We start from the raw sequence: 27,763 nt of genomic DNA on the forward strand, positions 1-27,763 counted from the left end.
GGCTCTCTTGTTCAGATATCGGTAAGTGGACTGGAGGCAGGGCATGTAAGGGATAACGAATCCAGTTGTTTGTGTCATCCGTTTCAGGAAAGTACCTGCCTACTTGCGCACCCAGCTCACTCAGGTGCTTCGCTATATCACATTTGACATTGTCCGTAAGCTTGAGTTCATTTGCACACCAAAAAATCATACAATGATGGAAAGACCTGTGAGAGAGAGCTCAAACTTCTTAATCATAGCTTCAATGATTCAGATCATTCAAGCGAGAAAGAACATCACCCAGATAGGCCAGTTGTCTGAGAAAATCGTCATCATTCAATCGGTCAGACAAGTGAAAATTATGGTCAGTAAAGAAAATGTTTAAGCTTGTCTTTCAATAAAAAAAAACATGTCAATACTTTGCCCCTTGATAACCAGCGCACTTCTGTATGTTGTAAAAGCGTTACATGGTCGATGCCCATATCATTGCATAATGCAGAAAATACACAAGAGTTCCGGGGCCTTTTAACAAAGTAAAAAATGTTCACTGTAGTGTCCAAAACATCTTTCAAGCTGTCAGGCATTCCATTGTCAGCAAGAGCCTCTCGTGGATGTTGCAGTGTACCCAAGTGGCATTGGGAGCAATTGCTTGCACGCGCGTTACCACTCCACTGTCTCCCTGTCATGGCTTTGCGCCATCAGTACAGATACCAACACATCTTGACCAAGTCCATTTGATGTCACAAAGCTGTCCAGTACTTTAAAAATATCCTCTCATGTTGTCCTGGTTTCCAGTGGTTTGCAGAAGAGGATCTCTTCCTTAATTGACCCTCCATAAACATAACTGATATATACCAGGAGCTGTGCTAGGCCCGCCACATCTGTTGACTTATCCAGCTGTAACCAATAGAATTCACTGGCTTGTATGCGAAGCAATAATTGTTTCAAAGCATCTCCTGCCATGTCACTGATGCTTTGTGAAACAGTGTTGTTTGATGAAGTCATTGTCTGTATAGTTTTTTGGGCCTTTCTCCCCAGCATTGTCCCAGCCATATCCGCGGAAGCAGGAAGAATTAAGTCCTCCACAATAGCATGGGGCTTGCCTGTCCTAGCCACTCGGTAGCTCACCATATAAAACGCTTCTAGCCCCTTCTTATTAATGGTATCTGTTGCTTTTATACATGTCTTTTCTACTAAAAAACTCCTGTGGCTTATTTTTCAAATTGTCATGTTTCTTTTCTAAATGTCTGCGCAAGAGTGAAGGTTTCCCACGAGAGAGTAACGGTTAATGTGATTGGATGTTCATTTTTTGACTAGGCTACCTATATTTGACATTGTGTTGTTATTTCGCTGAACAGATGGTTTAACTGTATTTTTGGCAGTGAAACAAGGCTACTCAGGAAATAAAAAACATCACCTAAATGTATAGCCTGTTGTTTTGTGGGTACTATTTAATGAAGCTGCCAGGTGAGGACTTGTGAGGCGTCTGTTTCTCAAACTAGACACTCTATTGTACTTGTCATCTTGCTCAGTTGTGCACTGGGGCCTCCCACTCCTCTTTCTATTCTAGTTAGAGCCAGTTTGCGCTGTTCTGTGAATTCAGTACTACACAGCATTGCACGAGATCTTCAGTTTCTTGGCAATTTCTCGCATGGAATAGCCTTCATTTCTCAGAACAAGAATAGACTGACGAGTTTCAGAAGAAAGTTCTTTGTTTCTGCCCATTTTGAGCGTGTAATCGAACCCACAAATGCTGATGCTCCAGGTAGTGTCACGTTACAGCAAAGATCCTCAGTTTTCAATAGCCCAGAGCCAAGAAGAACAAGAACTTGTCAGACAGGCCACTTCCTGTAAGGAATCTTCTCAGGTTTTTGCCTGCCATATGAGTTCTGTTATACTCACAGACACCATTCAAACAGTTTTAGAAACTTTAGGGTATTTTCTATCCAAAGCCAATAATTATATGCATATTCTACTTTCTGGGCAGTAGTAATAACCAGATTAAATCGGGTACGTTTTTTATCCGGCCGTGCAAATACTGCCCCCTACCCCCAACAGGATAACTATGGATTATTTGGAACCAAACCAACATTTGTTATTGAAGTAGAAGTCCTGGGAGTGCATTCTGACGAAGAACAGCAAAGGTAATCCAATTTTTGTTATAGTAAATCTGAGTTTGGTGAGGGCCAAACTTGGTGGGTGTCAAAATAGCTAGCCCGTGATGGCGAGCTATCTACTCAGAATATTGCAAAATGTGCTTTCACCGAAAAGCTATTTTAAAATCTGACACCGCGATTGCATAAAGGAGTTCTGTATCTATAATTCTTAAAATAATTGTTATGTTTTTTGTGAACGTTTATCGTGAGTAATTTAGTAAATTCACCGGAAGTGTTCGGTGGGAATGCTAGTTCTGAACGTCACATGCTAATGTAAAAAGCTGGTTTTTGATATAAATATGAACTTGATTGAACAAAACATGCATGTATTGTATTAACATAATGTCCTAGGAGTGTCATCTGATGAAGATCATCAAAGGTTAGTGCTGCATTTAGCTGTGGTTTTGGTTTTTGTGACATTATATGCTAGCTTGAAAAATGGGTGTCTCATTATTTCTGGCTGGGTACTCTGCTGACATAATCTAATGTTTTGCTTTCGCTGTAAAGCCTTTTTGAAATCGGACAGTGTGGTTAGATAAAGGAGAGTCTTGTCTTTAAAATGGTGTAAAATAGTCATATGTTTGAAAAATGGACGTTTTCGGATTTTCGAAGACTTTGTATTTCGCGCCACGCCCATCATTGAATATTGGAGCAGGTGTTCCGCTAGCGGAACGTCTAGATGTAAGAGGTTTTAACTACACACACAGCCTAGGTTCGCGGCAGGGGCCAACAGATAAACAAATAATAAACAGAATGGAGTACCGTGATTAATGGACAGTTCAGCAGGCATCAGCTATGTAGCCAAGTGATCATAGGGTCCAGGGGGCAGCGGTAGATGGAACAGGGAGGCCGCGGAGTAGTCGCTTCTACGCTAGCACGCGGGCGACACAGCGCTTAAAGTTAGTAGCCCGGGGCTAGTAGAAGCATCTGCTCCGACGTCCGACGGAGGCCGGTTGGAGGCACAGCGGATAGAGTATTCGTCGGCAGACTAGTTGTGGTGGTACGGCGGGGCGCCGTGTCGACAAAGGATCCAAGCCAGATGGCGAAAGAGGTATTGTAGATGTAGTCATTTTGTTTGCTAGCTGGGGGATGCGCGTGGCTCACGGCTACCTGGTGCTAGCTTCAGGGCATGGGGCGTTAGCCACTATAGCCACTCGGTAGCAGCGGTGATCCGGTGCCAAGGTCCAGAGCTTATGGCAAGGATCCGGTGGAGTAGTGGGTTCTAGCCATGTTTGGGTGGTGTTGGGGTGAACAACTGAGTAGGCCGGGAGGTGGGCCTCAGGGAAAGCTTCGGTACTGGGTAACTCGGTGGGTGCTAGCTAGTTGTGAAGATCAGGAGTAATGGTCCAGGGATTACGGCAGGATTACGGCGTTGTAGTGGAGAGACAGTCCGATACTTGTAGGCTGGCGAGTATTATCCAAGCTAAAAAAAAGGGCTGGTATCTGTGCAGAAGGTAAAGGCCGCTAGCAGTGGCTAACAATGACTAAATAGCTTGTAGCTAAATTAGATGGTTAGCTTCTGATGGCTAGGTGGCTCTTGCTATAAGGTCTAAAAATTAAAAATAATAGCGGTTCTGTATCACATTGGGTGAGGCAGGTTACCGGAAGGTATAATTGAGTTAAAATGGAAAGAGATTGAAAATAAAAATCGAAATATATACAAAAAAGGACGAAAAATACAAAAGTACACGAGAGGACGAACAAAACACGTCTGCACTGCTACGCCATCTTGGGAACAAAAACAAGGACATTTCTAAGTGACCCCAAACTTTTGAACGGTAGTGTACATACCTGAAATAACAGGATGAAATGATGAGATGGAGAAATGTTAGTGGTGTTCAGTAGTAGATATTCTCCAAGATTGAAGAAGAAACCTCCAAGAACTCACAATCTCACTAATGCTCCCATTTGACGTCACAGCGCCCCCTAGTGGCAGTACTAATATACAAGATTTTAAATGCAAATTCCAAGGAGGCCTAGAAAATTCTACAAGGGATGGCCCCATAAAATTACGAACAAAATAAAATATCCAAAATATGACCATACATATTTGTGTATGTCACATACGCACTTCAGCACTTGGCAGTCCCATTCTGTGAGCTTGTGTGGACTACCACTTTGCGGCTGAGCCGTTGTTGCTCCTAGACGTTTCCACTTCACAATAACAGCACTTACAGTTGACCAGGCAGCTCTAGCAGGACATACATTTGACGAACTGACTTGTTGGAAAGGTGGCATCCTATGACGGTGCCAAGTCGAAGTCACTGAGCTCTTTAGTACACTGTCAGCAACCTGTGTGGCTTAAATAGCCAAAGCCATTCATTTGAAGGGGTGTCCACATACACTATATAAACAAAGGTATCATACTTTGACTAAAGATGACATACTGACTTAAATTGTTGTGCTACATCATGAGTAAACTTTGGCCATCATCTTTCAGCTCAAAATATTGGATTTGCTGGTGTGGGCATTTAATCACAGAATTATCAAGGTTATCCAAGGTTACCCCTTCTCAAAAAACCTACACTCGATCCCTCCGATGTCAACAACTACAGACCAGTATCCCTTCTTTCTTTTCTCTCCAAAACTCTTGAACATGCCGTCCTTGGCCAGCTCTCCTGCTATCTCTCTCAGAATGACCTTCTCGATCCAAATCAGTCAGGTTTCAAGGCTGGTCATTCAACTGAGACTGCTCTTCTCTGTGTCACGGAGGCTCTCCGTACTGCTAAAGCTAACTCTCTCTCCTCTGCTCTCATCCTTCTAGACCTATCTGCTGCCTTTGATACTGTGAACCATCAGATCCTCCTCTCCACCGTCTCCGAGTTGGGTATCTCCGGCGCGGCTCACTCTTGGATTGCGTCCTACCTGACAGGTCGCTCCTACCAGGTGGCGTGGCGAGAATCCGTCTCCGCACCACGTGCTCTCACAACTGGTGTCCCACCGGGGCTCAGTTCTAGGCCCTCTCCTATTCTCGCTATACACCAAGTCACTTGGCTCTCTCATATCCTCACATGGTCTCTCCTATCATTGCTACACAGACGACACACAATTCATCTTCTCCTTTCCCCCTTCTGATAACCAGGTGGCGAATCGCATCTCTGCATGTCTGGCAGACATATCAGTGTGGATGACGGATCACCACTTCAAGCTGAACCTCGGCAAGACGGAGCTGCTCTTCCTCCCGGGGAAGGACTGCCCTTTCCATGATATCGCGATCACGGTGGACCACTCCATTGTGTCCTCCTCCCAGAGTGCTAAGAGCCTCGGCGTGAACCTGGACAACACCCTGTCGTTCTCCGCTAACATCAAGGCGGTGACCCGATCCTGTAGGTTCATGCTATACAACATTCACAGAGTACGACCCTGCCTTACACAGGAAGCGGCGCAGGTCCTAATCCAGGCACTTGTCATCTCCCGTCTGGATTACTGCAACTGCCTGTGCCATTAAACCCCTACAACTCATCCAGAACGCCGCAGCCTGTCTGGTGTTCAACCTTCCCAAGTTCTCTCACGTCACCCCGCTCCTCCGCACACTACACTGGCTTCCAGTTGAAGCTCGCATCTGCTACAAGACCATGGTGCTTGCCTACGGAGCTGTGAGGGGAACGGCACCTCCGTACCTTCAGGCTCTGATCAGGCCCTACTCCCAAACAAGGGCACTGCGTTCATCCACCTCTGGCCTGCTGGTCCCCCTACCTCTGCGGAAGCACAGTTCCCGCTCAGCCCAGTCAAAACTGTTCGCTGCTCTGGCACCCCAATGGTGGAACAAGCTCCCTCACGACGCCAGGACAGCGGAGTCAATCACCACCTTCCATAGACACCTGAAACCCCACCTCTTTAAGGAATACCTGGGATAGGATATAGTAATCCTTCTAACCCCCCCCCCCCCCCCACAAAAAAAAAAAAAGATATAGATGTACTATTGTAAAGTGGTTGTTCCACTGGATATCATAAGATGAATGCACCAATTTGTAAGTCGCTCTGGATAAGAGCGTCTGCTAAATGACTTAAATGTAAATGTAAAATCAATCAATAGCATTTACTGTAGCCCATAAAACCTACAGTATACTGTTTTGTATTTATTTATTGTTTTACATTAGAATATAGAGTAGCCCAAAGGACAAATAGTTAGAGCTGCACGTCCCCCATTTCGTTATTTTTATATATATATTTTTTCCCTCATTTCGTTATTTGTTAGCATATTTTTGGGAATAATGCAATAGGCCTACACAATGCACAGGTAGAAAGGCATGCCTATCTGTTTTATTGCGTAAGAAATAGGTCCTCGATATGAACTTTTATGAACTTTAGCCTACTCATCATCATGAATGAGTTTTTCTCTTCAGGGACAGACTGACATGGATTACACCAATAAGAGAGCCTCCGAATGAAAAATAAATATAAAAATAACCAATCACCGCAATCATAGGCAAATCTAGGGGAGGTTCCTGATACGCACCAGGACCTACAATAAAACTCTGAACTCTGTTCCTACTTCGAATCGTTTGTTAGATTGTAACATTCTGGATTCACATTCATATCAGATATATTTATTGAAAAGATAAATGGAGGATAAAGGCGAGGACGGACACACTGTAAAATACTACCGACTGTCGGAAATCGAGGAACGGAATTCATTCAAGAGTACATGGATTATACTCAACCATAAAGTCTACGATATCACCACATTTTTGGAGGAGGTGAGAAAATTGTGCTACACGAATGGTTCATGTTTTTGAACCTTTTATTTAAACTAGGTAAGTCAGTTAAGAACAAATTCTTATTTACAATGACGACCAACAGGGGAACTGCCTTGTTCAGAGGCAGAACGACAGATTTGTACTTTGTCAGCTCGGGGATTCGATCCAGCAAGTTTTCGGTTACTGTCCAAACGCTGTAACCACTAGGCTACCTGCCGCCCCCAATGTTAAAGCCCATCACATTTTACTTGATATATGCTTATCCATAATAACCATAGGCAACAGGTCAGTATTTCTAAGTAATTATCCATGGCAACATTTCGTACTATTGTGTGCGAAGTCAATAAATACATTTTCATTATGTGAGGATAGGGAGACCGATGCACGAACTTTAGAGTAAAAATACATAAAAAAGTATCTTAAACGCTTGATTTGTTACCCGCACTATCAGCATGGCCTCAAGAACGACACGTAACACAGTAAAGATAATCAGTAAAATTAGTATGATAGCTTAAGTTATGTTTGGTATGGTTACGTAAGGCAGAAGGTTACTTAACTAGAGTCGATTGACGCACCTGTGCATCACACGGTGATGTAACTTGTAATATTGAAAAGCACCCAGCACCCTAGAGTGACCATTTTATTGTAGTAGTGGCTGCAGTATAGAGATCTTCACGGATACACCAGTACCAGATCCGGGACCTGATCGGGTCTGGGTCGAATCTGATATGATTGTCACGGTCTCGGGTATGTGTGATTTTTTTTTTTTTTACTGACTTGTTCGGAAAGACCCATACAGATCTGAAGGTGACTGCTGCATTAGAGAGAGGGAGAGAAATTGCATAATTTATGCTGCTGCTCTTTGATTTTCATGAATTGTGCGTGTCGCTTGTTGTAGAGTCGTAGAGCCTCCGTATAGGGCAAAAGTTAGGAGATATCGAATCAATGGAGGAAGATGGAATTCAAAGTTAAAGGAGAAGGATGACAATGACAATGACCAAGAGCCAACAACTCTTGGTCAAGTTGTTTGTGACTGTAGGACAATGAAGTGCATGCAGCCTCAATTAGCCTAGCTAGCTAGCTTAACTAGCTTCTCCTGGTTTGATACAGTCAAGACAGGTACTACATAATCATATTGGATGATAAATGACATAGCTATGGCAGCTATTATTCTACTATAGTGCGAGTAAGCTTGGTTGGTTGCTGTCTCTCTCCTTGTTCCTGTGTCACTCACACACATTCACAGTAGCCTACACAGACAGCGCGGCCCCTGCTACCTTCTCTCCCTCGTGCTTTATCAGCTCTGGTTAATAAAGTAGCTTAAAATTGGACTTTTCTGCTTCTCTCACTTGTACCGAGTCTGGATCCGACCAAGTCTATACGGAACGAGTGTAGTTGTCCTTGGGTCTGTTCGGAACGGGTCTCTATTTTTTAAACATTTATTTATGGATATCGGTTCGGATGGGAAAGCCCTAGGTCCAACTTTTTGGACCCGTGAAGGCCTCTAGGCTGCAGTTTAAACCGCTCTTTCCACATCCTTTTTCTACACGAGAGGATTTGGGCAAGAAAGTTGTCAAGAAATTGTCTGTAAAACCCGACCCATATGAACTACAAACTAATATGTCACCAATATCGAAAGGTCAGACTCCCATAAACACAAAGGTGTCGGTTGTTCTACTACAATACACACAAGCTTCAGGGGAGTCATCTGAAGGTAACCCAGTAGCAGGCTATAAAAAAAATATATGTATGTGCATGGTGGGTAAAATGTGCCGAAGTAACGTGACCAAACCATTGATATAAAAAATCCTACGTCTTCTTATATCTCTTATATAAATGTTATTCGATGTGTTTCGATGGGCTATAGCAGTAAAGGCCAAATTCAATGTTTCATAAAAAAAAATGTAGATACCTAAGATTCTAAATCAAGTGGCGAAGTTATACATTTTATGACCATCTTAAAACAATTCCATGATCTAAGGGTTTAGACTTACAGGTGTTACGCCAAAAACGAAAGGAGAGTTTAGTCGGGGAGGATAGGTTAGCATATAACGTGATGTCTAGCAACCAAAAGGTTGCGTGTTTCAAATCACATCACGAACAATTTATGCTAGGCTAATTAGCAACTTTGCAACTACTACTTTTTAGCTACTTTGCAACTACTTAGCATGTTAGCTAACCCTTACCTTAACCCACAACCTTCAATGTATCCCCAAACCCCTAGCCTAGCTAACGTTAGCCACCTAACAAATTGTACTTTGTAACATATTTAACGTCTGGTAAATTTGTAACATATTGTACGATTTGCAATTCGTATCATCTGAATTGTAATTTGTAACATATATCATATGAAATGGATGATGGACATTCACAAATTAAACTATACCAAATGTAACATACCGGATCATACTAATCTTAGTGTCACAGATTTACATTTACTATGTTATGTCTACCCCTGGGTCCAGGTTGGTACTGTAGTGATTGGGGGGGGGGGGGGGGGGGAATTATACAGATACATATCGGATATTATTTTTGACAATGTATCGTTTTGAGAATATTGCAATATTATTTTTGCGCTAGTTGCATCAAAACTACAGTATTTTTTTCATTCGTAGCTTGTTCTCCATCTTCTTTTTAATTAAGGAGCCATTTTGTTGTCAGTGCTTATATTTCCATGACTGATAACTTGTGTTCTCTTGGCCCTCTGCAGCAGACATATGGTGAGCAATATGTTTGGAACATCGAATCACAATAAAATCCCAGTATCTAATCACAATAAATGTCAAATTGCAATTAGAGATGGGCATTAGAACTTTTGTGACTGTTTGAGTACTCGCATGATTTTATTTTTTGAGTAATTGGCCCGCACTGGAAGGAAATATGTGCGCATTTATCAATATGCCAACCGTGCGCAACAATGGCTTATTTATCATAACCATTACAGATAAAGAATCCTAAATGCTAAATTGCCTCTTATGTGACCTGTTTCAGGTACTAGGTGTATGTCACAAGTCACGACTTCACAGGAGAGCCATTTGAATGTTTTATTTTTTTATTTTTTCCATCAATGATTTTTTTGTTGCAGCAATGCCTTCTGGAACATGTGAACTTTCATGTCCTTTAATAACAAACTTGTATGTCATCTGTAAATACGAATCAAATTGTTACATTTCAAGCCTTGTTGGTAAACCATAGAAAAAGTAAGCAAACTTCCCACTAGCCATGTTTGGCTGAGATAATGAGTGGGCTGGACATGCCGAGAGAGGTGTTCGGATTGGTCTGCCAAATAGAAGGCTTCTGTCTGTTTGAGTTCAGTCTGTCGAACGCGGCTTTTTTTAAATGTAGCTGCATAAGTGTTGCTCTCCACTTTCTGGAGGATCGAGTTTTGAAACCAGTGGAATTAGAGTATGATAGCTAAGGAGATGGAGAAAACACCTGTTTCCGGATTACATCTTCAAACTAAGGGCATTTGCGTCATGGATCCGTAACTGGGAGACGCATCAATCATGCATGATGATGTATATGGGTAAGATGGTCTAGCTAGCCCCATTTTCAGATATTACACACATTTTGTCAGAGTGGTTTCATTTCAAGCTTAAGTGTACTGTTAGCTAGCTAATGTTAGCTGGCTGGCTCCCTAGCTAACGCTATGTGTATAACGTTATTATTCATTGTTGTTTAACTAGCTAACGTTAGCTGGCTGGCTCGTGATGTGTGTGATATATATTTACCTGGCTAGGTTAATTGTTTACCTAGCTAGCTACATATCTCTAGCTAACGTGTACTAACGTCTTCCCTGTGGCTCAGTTGGTAGAGCATGGTGTTTGCAACGCCAGCATGGTGTGTGCAACGCCAGGGTTGTGGGTTCGATTCCCACAGGGGGCCAGTACAAAAAAAAAAATGCATGAAATTAAATGTATGTATTCACTACTGTAAGTCGCTCTGGATAAGAGTGTAAAAAAAAATGTGCTGTTAGCTGCCTGGCTCCCTAGCTAACTTTAGCTAATGTTGTGACGTGTGTGTGTGATATTACATGGTGTTTACATAGCTAGGTTCATTGTTTACCTAGCTAGTTACATGTATTAAGCTAAAGTGTACTGTTAGCTAGCTAACATTAGCTGGCTGGCTCCCTAGCTAACGTTGCGTGTATGGTGTTATTATTCATATCCCCGATCCATTAGCTTTGCTAGTTAGAGCCTAATGTTAGCTAGCTAACATTTGAACTTGGTTGGTCAGCTCACAGCAGATTTATGCAGGGTAGCAATGGCATGATTTGGCACTGTTCATTGTTGTTTAACTAGCACTTGTCAGCTAACGAGCCAGCCACCTAACGTGTGTGTGTGTGTGTGTGTGTGTGTGTGTGTGTGGTGTGTGTGTGTGTGTGTGTGTGTGTGTGTGTGTGTGTGTGTGTGTGTGTGTGTGTGTGTGTGTGTGTGTGTGTGTGTGTGTGTGTGTGTGTGTGTGTGTGTGTGTGTGTGTGTGTGTGTGTGTGTGTGATTTTACATGTTGTTTACCTAGCTAGGTTCGTTGTTTACCTAGGTAGCTAGCTACATGTCTTAAGCTAAAGTTTACAACATCTGTTGAATATGGCCGGGGTCAGTAAACGTCAGCAAAAAAACATAATGAAATTGTTGCCAGCAGAGCTGGTTAGGCTGTTTTCATGTTATACAGAGGTAAACAAATCATCGCCCAGAGCGTAAAGGGTGCGCTCTGAACGCGCAGAGAACGAAACGAGATGGGTGGGGCTAAAGCTTAACCTGTTATGGCTAGGGGGCAGTATTTTCACGGCTGGATAAAAAACGTACCCGATTTAATCTGGTTACTACTCCTGCCCAGTAACTAGAATATGCATATAATTATTGGCTTTGGATAGAAAACACCCTAAAGTTTCTAAAACTGTTTGAATGGTGTCTGTGAGTATAACAGAACTCATATGGCAGGCAAAAACCTGAGAAGATTCCTTACAGGAAGTGGCCTGTCTGACAAGTTGTTGTTCATCTTGGCTCTTTTTATTGAAGACTGAGGATCTTTGCTGTCCCGTGACACTTCCTATGGCTGCCATAGGCTCTCAGAAGGCGGCAAAACGCTGAATCGTGGCTTTGCAGGCTCTGGCTGAAACAAAGTAGCGCGTTTGGGTAGTGGCTGGTTACAGTACTGTGAGACTCAGGCTCGTGCCCGCGTCGACCGAAAGCTTTGTTTTCTTTCCTCTGTTTAGCTAAATGGACATTCCCGGTCGGAATATTATCGCTTTTTTACGAGAAAAATGGCATAAAAATGGATTTTAAACAGTGGTTGACATGCTTCGAAGTACGGTAATGGAATATTTCGATTTTTTTTGTCACGAATTGCGCCATGCACGCGACCCTGATTTACCATTTCGGATAGTGTCTGGGACCCACGAACAAAACGCCGCTATTCGGATATAACGATGGATTATTTTGGACCAAACCAACATTTGTTATTGAAGTAGACGTCCTGGGAGTGCATTCTGACGAAGACAACAAAAGGTAATCAAACTTTTATAATAGTAAATCTGATATTGGTGAGTGCTAAACTTGCCGGGTGTCTAAATAGCTAGCCCTGTGATGCCGGGCTATCTACTGAGAATATTGCAAAATGTGCTTTCACCGAAAAGCTATTTTAAAATCGGACATATCGAGTGCATAGAGGAGTTCTGTATCTATAATTCTTAAAATAATTGTTATGCTTTTTGTGAACGTTTATCGTGAGTAATTTAGTAAATTGTTAGCAAATTCCCCGGAAGTTTGCGGGGGGTATGCTAGTTCTGAACGTCACATGCTAATGTAGAAAGCTGTTTTTTTATATAAATATGAACTTGATTGAACAAAACATGCATGTATTGTATAACATAATGTCCTAGGTGTGTCATCTGATGAAGATCATCAAAGGTTAGTGCTGCATTTAGCTGTCTTCTGGGTTTTTGTGACATTATATGCTAGCTTGAAAAATGGGTGTCTGATTATTTCTGGCTTGGTACTCTGCTGACATAATCTAATGTTTTGCTTTCGCTGTAAAGCCTTTTTGAAATCGGACAGTGTGGTTAGATAAAGGAGAGTCTTGTCTTTAAAATGCTGTGAAATAGTCATATGTTTGAAAAATGTACGTTTTTGTATTTTTGAGGAATTTGTAATTCGCGCCACGCCTATCATTGGATATTGGAGCAGGTGTTCCGCTAGCGGAACGTCTAGATGTAAGAGGTTAAGAGGGTGTGAACAATGCTGAATGTGTGCAGACAAAGAAGAGCGCTCTCACCGAAACACAAATGCCATTTTCTCAAAAGTGAGTTTACAAGTTCATCAACTTTCAAAGCAGAGTTACTTTCCCATTGTTCCTCAAATGCAGTGTATGATATACCATTTTGTAGCTCTGAGTCTCTACTTTTATTTTGCTACATAAGACCGAATCCAGGTGGCGGGTCATTTAAGATTCATTTATTGAAATGAGATGTATATATATATATTATGGAAGACTATCTTTAAAAAGGTAGTAACCTCAGCAGTGTGGCACTTGCTTGTAGAAGCCTATGGCTGTGCAATGGCATAGCCTTGTTTTGTTAATTTAGCAGACAACTCTTATTTCCCATCCTTATCACAGTCAAGGCACACACATTTTATAGTAAACAACATGATGTAATATAACAGAATAGTGCAAAGTGACGAGTTATTCTGAGGGATAATTTGAAAGTGGCTCAATTTGTCGATTTTTGAAATACATTTTTCAGAGTTACAAACCAAAATCTCATATTTTCGATAACCAGACATTTGAATTTATTCTGCCTGTTATTTTGGAATTTAAAAAATGTATTAACAATTCCACATTGAACACTGCATGGGGATGAATTATGGCCATGACATCTGTTTGGTGAGTAGGCCTAGGCTTAAAGAAGTATTTTCAGTGTGGAACCGGTTCTATGTTTACACAATTGAGTGAGCCACAGCGGGGAAATGGAATTTATGGAGCAGAACTGTGTGATGCTTGGCTTGGTTTCTTTTTAGTTGTGTCCTGCAATGCACATTTATAAATGGAACGATAGAGTTAAAGCAAATTAACGTTGTCTCCAAGACAACATTTTGACCAAATCGTTTTTTAGTATTTGAAAAATATATAATCTCTGGTTAATGATCGAGTTTTGACGTCAGTTCGATTGTTCATGCCCATCCCCAATAGCAATGCATATCATATCGGCACCTAAGTATCATGATAACATCGTATTGTGAGATCCCTGGCAATTCCCATCCCTAATAGTGAGTGATCATAACCATCATCAATGTCGTTTTCTCTCCTGGGTTTCTTTTCACTTTGGATAGGCCTAGTTCATTGTTATTACAATGTAGCCTATGGACAATAAGATAAGGGCAGATAAAATAGTATCAAAATTAGACAAGTAAAGCAGTCGGGAAGCTATCTGATCCGTCCTTTGAAAGACTGGGTTCAATCAAGGACACTGAATATCCCCAACAGCTGCCAAGTCACAATTCCCATCTGAGTTCACACATTGTCCTGGTTACAGATTAAATTTGTCTTTGGATCAGATAGTACAGGGTAAGTAGCTCAGAGGTGAGGAAGGAAGACCATTAGCCAGAAGGTCACTGGTTAAAGTCCTGGTTTGGGTGATGAAGAGTGGGAACTGAACTGACAATTGTAAGGTTTCTGGTTTCAGACCATATCCACTACTGTTTTACCCTTGAGCAAGAAATGTTACCCTTAACTTCTCCAGGGCTTCTCCAGAGCTACTCTGTTGCTGACCCTGGGTTCCCCCAAAATATAGTGTGTGTGTATTTGTTTATGGGGATTGGAAGCAAAGTAGTGAAGAGCAAAGAAGTACTATTCTACATTGTTCAATTTGAGTAGGGTAAATAATAGCATTCAGTTGGGTTTTCACGAGGCTACCTTATACGAGTTTATAGGGAAATTTGGGGATTTCATAGGGAAATTTGGGGATTTCATATTTAGGCCAATAACACTCAATAGGTCATGCATGTCAATTCTTACTGTTCCATTGGTTTCAACCTGTCTCCAAATATAGGTGTGTGTTCAAGACTTTTTCACAGGTTTCTATAATGTTATACAAAAAATGCTATACTTATGTGTCTTGAATAACGTGTGTAACTAGCAGAATACTAAAATTACAGATTTACCTAATGTTGTGGACACCCTAGTCCAGTGGTTCCCAAACTGTGCCCCCCCCCCCCCAAAAAAAACCAGTTTTAAGGAACTGTCTGGCTTTCAACTTACTCTTCAAAGTTGCATTAGTAGAGTGCACAAGGTGCCGTTTGGGCTGTGGCAGTCATGAAATATTGTCAAGCAAATAACTGCCGGTCTCACAGTAATTTACCATTAATTAACAAACACATTCTCCTGGCTTCCACACAGCCTACAAGCCACTGATGCAAACCTTTGGTACATCTTAATTTTAAAAAGTCAAATAAATCCATTTAATATAGCCTACACATCACAATAAATCCATTATTTTAGAAGGGTCTAAAGAAAAGTCTACTTCAGAAGAACAGAATGGCATACTTTGAGTTGTCCTTATGTTAGGCTCTGATATGGCTTTGCCATATGGCTGTGGGCTACACTAGTTCATTAAGCAGACAAGATTTGCTTAGAATTCCGTGGCATTATTTGTAGTAGTATGTAGAATACAATTGAACATAGCTGAATAAAATAGAAAGGATATTTCCTCCAAGGAAGTGCGCACATACGGCTATTCTGTGTTGAGCAGTTAACAAAGAAACAGCTCCTCCTATATGCTTAATTTAGTTGTGATACAAATGTTGGGCTATATGTTTACATTTTTAATACATTCTAAGGCTGCATGATTAGACTAATGATTTGAAAATAGTTGCATGAAAGGCATGTGCTCTGTTTAGTTTCTTGTGCAGGCTGCGCACACTTCATCAGTCTCTCATTCACAATTTTGACAAGCATTTGATAATATTCTCACCAGGCCTTGAATTTCCCAGCGGCATCCCCCTTGTGTGGCCATAATGCCCCTGAAAAATCGAAGATGTTAGAAGAACTGTCCACATTTAGCCTATTTTTCGTCAGCCAACAAGATGAGTAGGCCTAACAAACAGCAAAACCACTAGCCTATGTCAATCTACTATTCCCCATAGTCCAAAACTTGACCTATTCTATTGGTCAGTAAATATTCCAAACATACACTGGGACAGTTGTGGGATGTTATAGATCCCAAATGAATACAACCACTCATCAAAAAACATTTTTAAAAGCAATGAGCCTGATGCAACAGATCAGAATGTTTAGCTAAAATGTTGATAAACTATTAGGCTATTTCTTCACATTATAAGCTCAGCAATGCACACATCGCATTAAGCTATAAGTGTGACTGTTCTGAAAAGTGACCACAAATGTGATTCATGTATTTAATGCTCTATTATAAAGGTGCATTTTTATTGTGCAAATTTTCTTCCCCAAACTATAAACTCACGGGCTGCCTACGTATACCAGTTAGACTCTACTCTGGTTGTAAGTTATTTGGCCATTTTAGTTGTGCTACAAACCATATCAAAACATATAGGCCTATGGGCTAGGCTACATGAGGTGTGCATCATTCACAAGTGATAGGCTAATATTGTCACCCATCAGACAATTTTTTTAATTTAATGTTGTCTTAACATATACTAAATAATGTGGGAAATTAGTTTTGATTTGGTTCATTTTCATGCCAGCCAGGTAGGCTATACTCCTGTTGTAAGTTGATGCATTGTGCTTAATATTAGGAAAGTTGATAACAAATCTAGTAGGCCTCGCCTATAGAAAGCTGATGGGATCCTCTTTTTAATAGAGGCCATCAAAATTCTGTTCTCACACAGTTGCATGGCCTATAGAAAAGTTGCGCAACATGGGCTTTCATGAAGTGTTTGGTTTGATTTTTCGAATACATTTGCATTGATATCAGAGTGATTAGAGAGACAATGGAGTGCCAAGTACCAGGCTGTCAGCAAGTTTGGTACTAATGACCATCAGCAGCATCAGAGCTTGGAGAAGCCTAGTTACCGTGACTAAACGGTCACCTGGAATTTGACTGCGGTCATGACTCGTGACTGGCGATAATACGGTCACCGTAACAGCCTTAGGGGCAATTTTAAAATTGGGTAGTGCATCATCCGTTTTCCTCTTGTCATGTCAGTCATTGCGTACCTTAGCTATTTATAACTTCTCATAAATGTTCAGATCAACTAGCCCATGTCAGCTAATGTATTTTTTAGCTGACATGGGCTAGTTGTAGTCAGTCAAATATCACATGAATACACATTGGACATGGCAAAATGTATAGAATTGCAAGAAAATTTGCTTTAACATTTTCTCTGTACCCCATGACAAAATGTGTAGAACTACAGGAAATACGTGAAACCTTTTTCTCTGCCAACAAGAGGGGTGTGAACAGTGCTTGTGCCCATAGAAGTTCATGTGGCGCAGGCATGAAATCTTCCCCAATGCTGGAAGGGGGGGCTTGAGTGAAAAAGTTTGCGAATCCCTGCCCTAGTCTGAACACAGAACCACTGATGTGGTTTTGTCTATATAGCTACAGCTTAGCATCAAGGTTTAGTGCAAAACAATGGGAATTGACACCTAGAATGCGTTTTAATAACCCCCCCCTACCCTCCCCCCCCCAAAAAAAGATATAGATGTACTATTGTAAAGTGGTTGTTCCACTGGGTATCATAAGGTGAATGCACCAATTTGTAAGTCGCTCTGGATAAGAGCGTCTGCTAAATGACGTAAATGTAAATAAATTGCATAAAAACAACGATTCTGACATGTATATTACAGCACCCAGGTGGAGAGGAGGTCTTAAGAGAGCAGGCCGGCGGCGATGCCACAGAGAGCTTTGAAGATGTCGGACACTCATCAGATGCCAGGGAGATGGCTGCCAACATGGTCATTGGAGAACTGCATCCAGTAAGCACTCCTTCTGTACCTTACACCTGTTTTACATTTTTTTTATATAGGCTTTAAGAAAACTTTTGCCTCTGGGGGTGAGCCAAAAGGGGTCCGTCCCATAAATCATCAGAAATTACCTCATTGGACAGAAAGGGGTATACACAGTGATGTTGTAGTAGTAAAGAAAATAGGTGGGTAAGCGCTAATCCGTTCCCGGTGAGTAAAGTAACGCTCCCTAAACTTTTCAATGCATTTTTACACTAAAGGTGGGTAAACGCGAGCAAAATAAAAATAGTGCGTAGCTTGTGTTTTACATACATTTACCCTCCACTACACCACTGAGTACATCTTTCCACACCCATGAGCAAAAGGAAACATTGTTTGCCTGAAAGATTTGTGGTTTCATCAAATTGTCATGAGATAAAGAAAATAAATAGTAATATTATATAATTTATGAACCATACAGCCAATATTCCACCCAACATTTGATGTAAGCCATCGATAATACACTCAATGGCTAGTTTACATGGTCGTGGCTTGCTATATAAAGCAGGCAGACCTGCATCGAGGCATTGTTAGTGTTCGATTTAACGTTAGAATGAGCAAAACGAGTGATCTCAGCAACTTTGAGTGTGGTATGATCGTTGGTTCCAGGCGGGCCGGATCCAGTATCTCAGAAACGGCTGCCCTCCTGGACTTTTCATGCACCATTCTAGGGTTTACCGAGAATAGTGCGACAAACAAAAAACATCCAGTCCTGTGAGCAAAAACAAAACATTTATGTCAAGAGAGGTCGAAGAATGGCAAGAATCGTGAACTCTAACAGGCAGGTGCGGAACGGCATCTCGGAACGCACAACTTGCCAGTCCTTGTCACGGATGGGCTATTGCAGCAGACAACCACACTGGGTTTCACTCCTATCGGCTAAAGACAAGAAAAAGCGTCTCCAGTGGGCACGCAATCACCAACACTGGACAATAGAGGAGTGGGAAAAACATTGAGATGGAATGGGCTGGTCGCAGCGTGAATGTACCGCTGTCCGATCTGCAGCAACTGCATGATGCCATTGCGTCAGCGTGGACCAACGTTTCCAACAACTTGTAGAATCCATGCCCTGAACAATTCAGGCTGTTCTGTAGGGAAAGGGGGTCCAAGCCAGTAAACTAATAAACTGGCCAATGGTTTTACTATTTACAGGTATGTGATTGGGTAAAATGTTAATGTTTTTTATTCTATAAACTACTAACAACATTTCTCCCAAATCCCCAAAATATTGTCATTTGGAGCATTTATTTGCAGAAAATGACAACTGGTCAAAATAACAAAAAAGATCTTGAATAATACAAAGAAAATAAGTTAATATTCATTTTTAAAACATTGGTATTGTGTTGTTTAACTTAGGAAGAGTTCAGAAATCAATATTTGGTGGAATAACCCTGATTTTCAATCACAGCTTTCATGCGTCTTGGCATCCCCTCCCAGTCTTTCACATTGATGTTGTGACTTTATGCCACTCCTGGCGCAAATTAAAGCAGCTCGGCTTTGTTTGATGGCTTGTGACAATCCATCTTCCTCTTGTTCACATTCCAGAGGTTTTCAATGGGGTTCAGGTCTGGAGATTGGGCTGGCCATGACAGTCTTGATCTGGTGGTCCTCCATCCACACCTTGATTGACCTGACTGTGTGGCATGGAGCATTGTCCTGCTGGAAAAACCAATCCTCAGAGTTGGGGAACATTGTCAGAGCAGAAGGAAGCAAGTTTTCTTCCAGGACAACCTTGTACATGGCTTGATTCATGCGTCCTTCACAAAGACAAGTCTGCCCGATTCCAGCCTTGCTGAAGCACCCCCAGATCATCACCGACCCTCCACCAAATGTCATAGTGGGTGTGAGACCTGGAGAGGTCTACAAGACAGTGTCTCGCACCCACTGTGAAATTTGGTGGAGGATCTGGGGGTGCTTCAGCAAGGCTGGAATCGGGCAGATCTTTTCGGTCTCCTGAGGGGGAATAGGTTTTGTCGCGCCCTCTTCATGGCTGTCTTGGTGTGCTTGGACCATGTCAGTTTGTTGGTGATGTGGACGCCAAGGAACTTGAATCGCTCAACCTGCCCCGCTACAACCCCGTCGATGAGAATGGGGGCATGCCCAGTCCTCTATTCAACTGGTAGTGTTTGTTTTAATTAATCCCAGAGAAACAAGTCATTTATAGGTTGTATTTTGTTTCAGAGTTAGCAGGGCAAGCAGGCACAATTCATCCCTCTTTGGAAGTGTGGATTTGTTAGAATACAGATAAAAAATAAAAAAAAACACCCAGACAACCATTAAGTTACTATTAGACAGCAGGTGCACAGGCCCTTGCACAATACCAGCTCACAGTCTCACGTCAGAATTAGACGCTTATTTATTTTTATCAAACGTCAATTTTCAAAGTGTTTTTAAGGTTAAATTTAGGCATTAATGCCAAATTTAAGGTTTGGGATAGGCTTAAAACAAAAATGTCAAAAACAACTTTCTATTGCTGGATACGGATACGAACTTGCAACTTTTGGAATCAGAGGCAGATTCTTACACCCCTCTGCCATCAACGTCCTCAATGAACTAGCAAAATCGAAACCTACTGGAAGGTAAGAGTGTTACCCCTAGTGGCCGGTTTCCACATAATATCCCAATGTCCTCAGACATGGATGAACGTTAAATACTGACTTGTATCACGGGTGACCTGGTTGGTCTTCCTGTGACCTATTGGGTGTGAGGTGCTGCTCAAGACAAGTCTGGCACTGTGAGTGGAGTAGATTGGCTGAACACAACAGTGTAGGGTATTGTGTTTTCCGCCCTGTTGTCTTCATTGAATGACATTGGCTACCCTTTTATTCTCTGTCATCTTGATTGAATGCAGATGACCATGATATTATGTAGGAAGTTTCAGTGGTCCCATAGTTCTGCTAAAACAGACAACTCTGTGAGTGTGAAATGTTAGATGTCACAGCATAACATGTGTAGACTACATCATGGCAATGGTAGGCGAGAACTCTTAATTTACATTAGATATATCTATTGATTAATTAATCACTCTGGTTTCAGTTGGCTGATGTGGCACTTAATTGCAAAAAATTCTGTCTAGTTTGTGGTAGACTACTTTGCTGCGGAGGATAGAAATAATTGACTTCTCAGCCTTCTTACACATCTAGTGTAATCTAAAGGGGAAGGAATGCCTGGTCCTATATTTGTTGAATACCTGCCAACTCTCATAGCATAATAAACAACCTTTCTCTTTTGCTCCCACTCTCCCCCTCCTATCTCCCTCACTCTCTCGTGTAGGATGACCGGCTGAAGATTGACAAACCTTCAGTAAGTAAAACAAATTCATGTGCATATCAGGCAACTGTATCTCAAATGTGACAATTTACGCTACTCATATTCCAGCACACATAGTAAGGTGTTAGGTTTCGACGGCAAGCTGCCTTAAAGAGTTATTTTGAAAACATCTGTAGTTGACATGTACAGCACATATGAAACATTTACAATGTATCATAAAGATAGGCCTACTCAAAGATACTGAGACATGCATGTAAATATTTGTGGAGGCCTCAGACTTAAAAAAAAAAATTCTTGCAGGAACCACTCAAGGAAACCTCTAGGTACGTAGGCACCCCTGATGCTTTTTTTCTGTTTCTTGGTTTTAAATAAATTACAATTAATCTTGCAAGTTTGCATCTGCATGAGTAATGGATGCTTCAGATACTTGTTTATGTAAGAAAATGTGCTCCCTCATGTTTGTTTAGAAATCTATGCCCTCTGCTCCAGCTTCTCCAACCTAGTGTGTGTGTATATACGAGAGGGGTTGGGTAATAGCAGATGACAAATTACCGTCTGGATTAGTAAAGTATATCTTATATTTGTTGCAGTGATCTAATGGGGAACCAACATTGCTTTTCTATGACATTTGCGTTTTATCACCTTTGTACCCTTTCAGCTGACTGTTTTTTACTGATGTATTGTATCTGAGCTCTTGTTCCTAACTCCTCAACAGTTGGTGGACAAACTGGTTGATCACCGGTTTGGCTGCAGCTGTCGTCACGGTGATGTACCAAATGTACATGTCGGAGAAGTAACTGCGCCATCCGTTCGTCACCTTTGCAAATCAAATGTCAATCAATTTAACTGGCTTCAGAATGACAGCTACAGAGCCTGTGTTTGATCCCTGAGAAACCATTGCTGCCTTTTGGGATTTGTACAGCTCATATGCAGTACTACAGTACACAGGATTGATTTAATGTTTTTCATCCAATCGCTCGGCATCATGTCAATGAAGGCATATCATTTTGTTATTGTGTTAACCTTCATTTTACTCTCCTGATTTACATATTGAGATATATTACACACACACACAGTCGTGAAAAAGTAAGTACACCTCCTGGAATTATTATTATAATTTTTTTACATATTTGGACAGATATGTAATCTTCACTTTAACACCATTGACAGATAAAGGTAACTTAATTTAACCAATGACACTGAAAGATTACTTTAATAATTTATTCTTAAAAAAATGAACAGAAATGCAATTCCAGTGCAGAAAAAATAAGTACACCCCTAGCTTCAATAGCTGGTGTTGCCCCCTTTTGACTGAAATAACTTAATGTAGTCGTTTTTTTGTAGCTGTCTATCAGTCTCTTACATCGAATGGGATTCATTTTTGCACACTAGTCTTTACAGTACTGTGTCATGTTCGAGGGCTTTATTGCATGCACGGCCTGCTTCAAGTCCCCCCATAGCATTTTGACGGAATTTAGATCTGAGCCTTGACTCGGCCATTCCATAAACTTCCATTTCTTATTTTTGAGCCATTCTGCTGTAGCTTTGCTTGTGTGTTTTGGATCATTGTCCTGTTGCAAGATCCATGTTTGGTTCAGCTTCAACTTTTTGACAGATGGCCTCACATGCTCCTCAAGAATTCTCTGGTACAATATGGAATTCATGGTTGACTCAATGATGGCAAATTGGCCAGGCCCTGAGGCAGCAAAGCAGCCCCAAACCAAAATGCTACCGAACCCATGCTTTACGGTTGGTAAGAGGTTCTTCTGTTCAAAGGCAGTGTTTTGTTTTCGCCAAACATGGCATCTGGCATTGTAACTCCACCTTTGACTCATCTTTCCAGAGCACATTGTTCAAGTAGTTTTGGTCTTTACCCAGGTGTTGTCTGACAAATGTCAGTCGTGTCTTGATTTTCTTTTTTGAGAGAAGAGGCTTCTTTCTTCCTGACCTCCCATGTAGGCCAAGTTTGTGCACTCTCTTTGTGACAGTTGACTCATGCACTTCAACATTAATTGTGGCAAGAGAGGCCTGTAGATCCCTTGATGTTACCCTGGGGATCTTAGAGACTTCTATGAGCATATTTCGGTCAGTTCTTGGGCTGAATTGGTTAAGACCAAACCAGGCCAAGTTTCTAATCTTTATGGAAGGCTGGACCCACCCAAGTTACACTCTAATGATTTTCTAATCATTTCCACCTGCTCTGGTGCACCTGATTCTAAATTTTATGTGATGGTAGGGGTGTACAAATCTTTTCCGCATAAGGAAATTTGATTTTTGTTTATTTTAATTGCATAACATTTTCAAAGTGTTACATTTTCATGTGATTTGTTAGATTGGGTTACCTTTATCAGTGAATGTAGTTGGAATTGAGCTCAAATAGACATATTTACATTACACATACAGTACCAGTCAAAAGTTTGGACACACCTACTCATTCAAGGGTTTTTCTTCATTTTGACTATTTTCTACATTGTAGACATCAAAACTATGGAATCATGTAGTAATCAAAATATATTTTAGATTCTTCAAAGTAGCCACCTTTTGCCTTGATGACAGCTTTGCACACTCTTGGCATTCTCTCAACCAGCTTCACCTGGAATGCTTTTCTAACAGTCTTGAAGGAGTTCCCACATGCTGAGCACTTGTTGGCTGCTTTTCCTTCACTCTGCAGTCCAACTCATCCCAAACCACCTCCATTGGATTGAGGTTGGGGGATTGTGGAGGCCAGGTCATCTGATGCAGCACTCCATCACTCTCCTTTGTCAAATAGCCCTCACACAGCCTGGAGTTGTGTTGGGTCATTGTCCTGTTGAAAAACAAATGATAGTCCCACTAAGCGCAAACCAGATGGGATGGCGTATCACTTGCAGAATGCTGTGGTAGCCATGCTGGTCAAGTGTACCTTGAATTCTAAATAAATCACTGACAGTGTAACCAGCAAAGCACCATCACACCACCTCCTCTATGCTTCACGGTGGGAACCACAAATGCGGAGATCATCCGTTCACCTACTCTGCGTCTCACAAAGACACGGCGGTTGGAACCAAACATCTCAAATTGGGACTCATCAGACCGATGGACAGATTTCTACCGATCTATTGGCCATTGCTCGTGTTTCTTGGCCCAAGCAAGTCTCTTCTTCTTATTGGTGTCCTTTAGTAGTGGTTTCTTTGCAGAAATTTGACCTGAAGGCCTGATTCACGCAGTCTCCTCTGAACAGTTGATGTTGAGATGTGTCTGTTGAACTCAGAAGCATTTATTTGGGCTGCAATTTCTGAGGCTGTAACTCTAATGAACTTATCCTCTGCAGCAGAGGTAACTCTGGGTCTTCCATTCTAGTGGTGGTCCTCATGAGAGCCAGTTTCATCATAGCGCTTGATGGTTTATGCGACTGCACTTGAAGAAACTTTAAAAGTTCTTGACATTTTCCAGATTGACTGACCTTCGTCTTAAAGTGATGGTGCACTGTCGTTTCTCTTTGCTTAGTTGAGCTGTTCTTGCCATAATATCGACTTTGGTATTTTACCAAATAAGCCTTCTGTATACCACCCCTACCTTGTCACAACACAACTGATTGGCTCAAATGCATTAAGAAGGAAGGAAATTCCACAAATTACCTCTTAACAATGCACACCTGTTAATTGAAATGCATTCTAGGTGACTACCTCATGAAGCTGGTTGAGAGAATGCCAAGTGTGCAAAGCTGTCAAGGCAAAGAGTGGCTACTTTGAAGAATCTCAAATATAAAATATATTTTGACTTGTTTAACACTTTTTTGGTTACTACATAATTCCATATGTGTTATTTCATAGTTTTGATGTCTTCACTATTATTCTACAATGTAGAAAATAGTAAAAATAAAGAAAAACCCTGGAATGAGTAGGTGTGTCCAAACTTTTGACTGGTTATGTATGTATTTTTTTAAGACCACTTTCCAGGGGGTATACTTTTTCACAACTGTATGTAGATTCATGTATTGAGAATGTACAATTTGAAATGGACAGCTAACTGCCAAAATAAAGGAAAAATAAGGTGTTTTAATATGGCATTGGGCTACCATGAGCCAGAATAGCTGGAGCTCTGAGGGATGCGACACCGTTCTTCCACAAGAAATTCCATAATTTGGTACTTTGTTATTTGTGGTGGAAACACTGTCTCAGGCGCCGCTCCGGAATCTCCCATAAGTGTTCATTTGGGTTGAAATCTTAGAATACCTCTATGAAGCAAGCTAGATCTACTCAGTGTTTTCTAAAGCTTACCGGCTTCAGTTATCTTCACATTCCAGCTCAGGCTTCATCTGTACTATGACGGTGGATATTGCTCCTCTAACTTTAGCAGGCTTGTAACTGCGTATTCATGTCGTACATGGCTAGTCAAATGCCAAACTCTTAATTGAGACAATGCTGAAACATCAATCCATGGGCAAGTTAAAATGAAATAATGCAATCTTTGCAAGGGGGAGGGTATCTGATTTTAATTGGTCCTCAACTCACAGCTCAGTGATTTCATTCAGGGTAAGTGGAGTTAACAGTGAGTTAGCCTGCGCCGGAGCAGGTTAGTTCTGAAGGATTTGTTGCCATAGAAATATACTTGGCTAAAAGGTGAACCACTTTCGTATGTCCAGTTATCCCGAGTTGACTAAAGTTACCTCTAACTCCTCAAATCTGATTCGTAGGATACCCCTCTGGTGACTGAGATGGCATATGGTTTACATCGTTTTCATGCTCATCGAACCATTGAGTGACCACTCGTGCCCTGTGGATGGGGGCATTGTCATCCACTGGCCAGCCAAGCATTTTTATAAATGGAGTTTGTGTTGCTTAATTCACCCTGGAACCACATCTGTGTGGAAGCACCTGCTTTCAATATACTTTGTATCCCTTTGTATTTACTTGAGTTTCCATTATTTTGGCAGTTACCTGTATACTTTTATGTTGTCATATCACTATTACTCTAACATACTGTAATCCTGCGATTGAAACAGAACATGGAAGTTTAGGCTTATAAAAGCAGCCTATAATATCTTATGTGCTTCACATCTGACCTTTGCATTTAACATATGCAAAACTGTGAACCAAATGGTCCCAAAACCCAGTATGCAAAACTGTTAACCCAATGGTCCCACATTTCTGGTGACATGGGTCTCAATGTTCCATAGAGAAGGCCACATGCTTGCACTGATTTTAAGTGACTGCTGTGTAGACTCGCACTTTGGGAGCCATTTTAATCGGGATTAAGTTGGCCTCATGACCAGTACAATGTGTCTCTTAATGGTAAAATATCATGGTTGTCCCTGCTTTTAAACTGCTAGGGTGTTAGAAGGCAGGGGAACTCACCACTGAATGTACTACAGCTGCTCAAATGTATTTGTACATCTTCCATTTTTGTTTTTTCAATAAAATAATTTAAAGTGTTACAGTAGTTTATTTGATCATATCACCAATTTAAGCTTTGGTCCACAGAGAAACAGCGGGTATTAAACCATCAAAAGTATGCTAATTTGTCACGTCTCTAACTTTATTATCATACTTTGATTGGGTATTACTTTTGCGAAACCCACCTCTGTGCATTCCCATTATATAATTTGTTGTCTGTGGCTTTGTAGAATAGTTATAGAGCACCATCTAGTGGAAAAATAATTGCTGTGCTGAGAAGTTTTATTATAAATCAAATTGTATTGGTCACACACATATTTAGCAATGTTATTGCAGGTGTAGCAAAATGCTTGTGTTCCTAGCTCCAACAGTGCAGTAGTATCTGACAATTCACAACAATACACACGTAAAATAATGGAATTAAGAAATGTATAAATATTAGGATGAGTAATGTTGGTGTGGCATTGACTAAAATACAGTTGAATAGAATAGTATATACATATGAGATGAGTAAAGCAGTATGTAAACATTATTAAAGTGACTAGTATTCCATTATTAAAGTGTGGTATAGAGGCCACATCTCGGATTTTGTATGTCATCAGGGAAGCTTTGGTTGTTTGTCAGTAGTTCTTACCTATTTGTGGGGCTGCAGGTAGCCTAGTGGTTAGTGTTGGGCCAGTAACCAAAAGGTTGCTGGATCAAATCCCAGAGCTGACAAGGTGAAACATCTGTTCTGCCCCTGAACAAGGCAGTTAACCCGCTGTTCCCTTGTAGGCCATCATTGCAAATAAGAGTTTGTTCTTAACTGCCTAGTTAAATAAAATATTAAAATTGTTTATTTTTTAAGTCTTTTATTTTATTTTATTGAGATAGTGATAGCCCTAGGTTTGAATGAGGGGGCAACTTGGCACTTTCATATTCTGGATGAAACGTGATGTGATATCATCTACACAGAGATGAACAATTATAGGCATTTTAATGAAATGCGTGATTTGACTATCTAGATGCTGTTGATGTTAATTAACAGATATTACCACTTGCTTGGACAAATATGGTGAAAAATCCAACAATGTGAACCAAATGTCATGGCATGATGTCCGTGCAGAGGACCTATTTGGATTTTGTGACAGGTTTTGTCTACTGTGATGCAACTGGAACTACAGAAGGCTATCACTTATCAATGCAATTTTGTTGATTTTTGTGGCTGAAATCACAGTATTGATCATTCATGAGCAACAAACAAGTATAGGCCTATTTTATTATGCTTATAAGGTTACTAGGTTATTTTCATATCAAGGCTTTGAAA

At 41.1% G+C, this 27,763-nt stretch overlaps 1 protein-coding gene across 1 annotated transcript; it reads left to right on the plus strand.

The window, feature by feature from the left end:
* Positions 1–6,579: 6,579 nt before the first annotated feature.
* Positions 6,580–26,496, plus strand: LOC106578586 (cytochrome b5). The gene is made up of 5 exons (XM_014157572.3): positions 6,580–6,835; positions 17,657–17,785; positions 21,086–21,115; positions 21,383–21,405; positions 21,798–26,496. The coding sequence occupies exons 1-5, from the start codon at positions 6,701–6,703 to the stop codon at positions 21,877–21,879; spliced, it is 399 nt and encodes a 132-aa protein (XP_014013047.1). The 5' UTR covers positions 6,580–6,700; the 3' UTR covers positions 21,880–26,496.
* The last annotated feature ends 1,267 nt before the right edge of the window (positions 26,497–27,763 follow it).

The sequence above is a fragment of the Salmo salar genome, chromosome 19 (assembly GCF_965601325.2).
Source record: "Salmo salar chromosome 19, fSalSal1, whole genome shotgun sequence".
NCBI classification, from domain to species: Eukaryota; Metazoa; Chordata; class Actinopteri; order Salmoniformes; family Salmonidae; genus Salmo; species Salmo salar.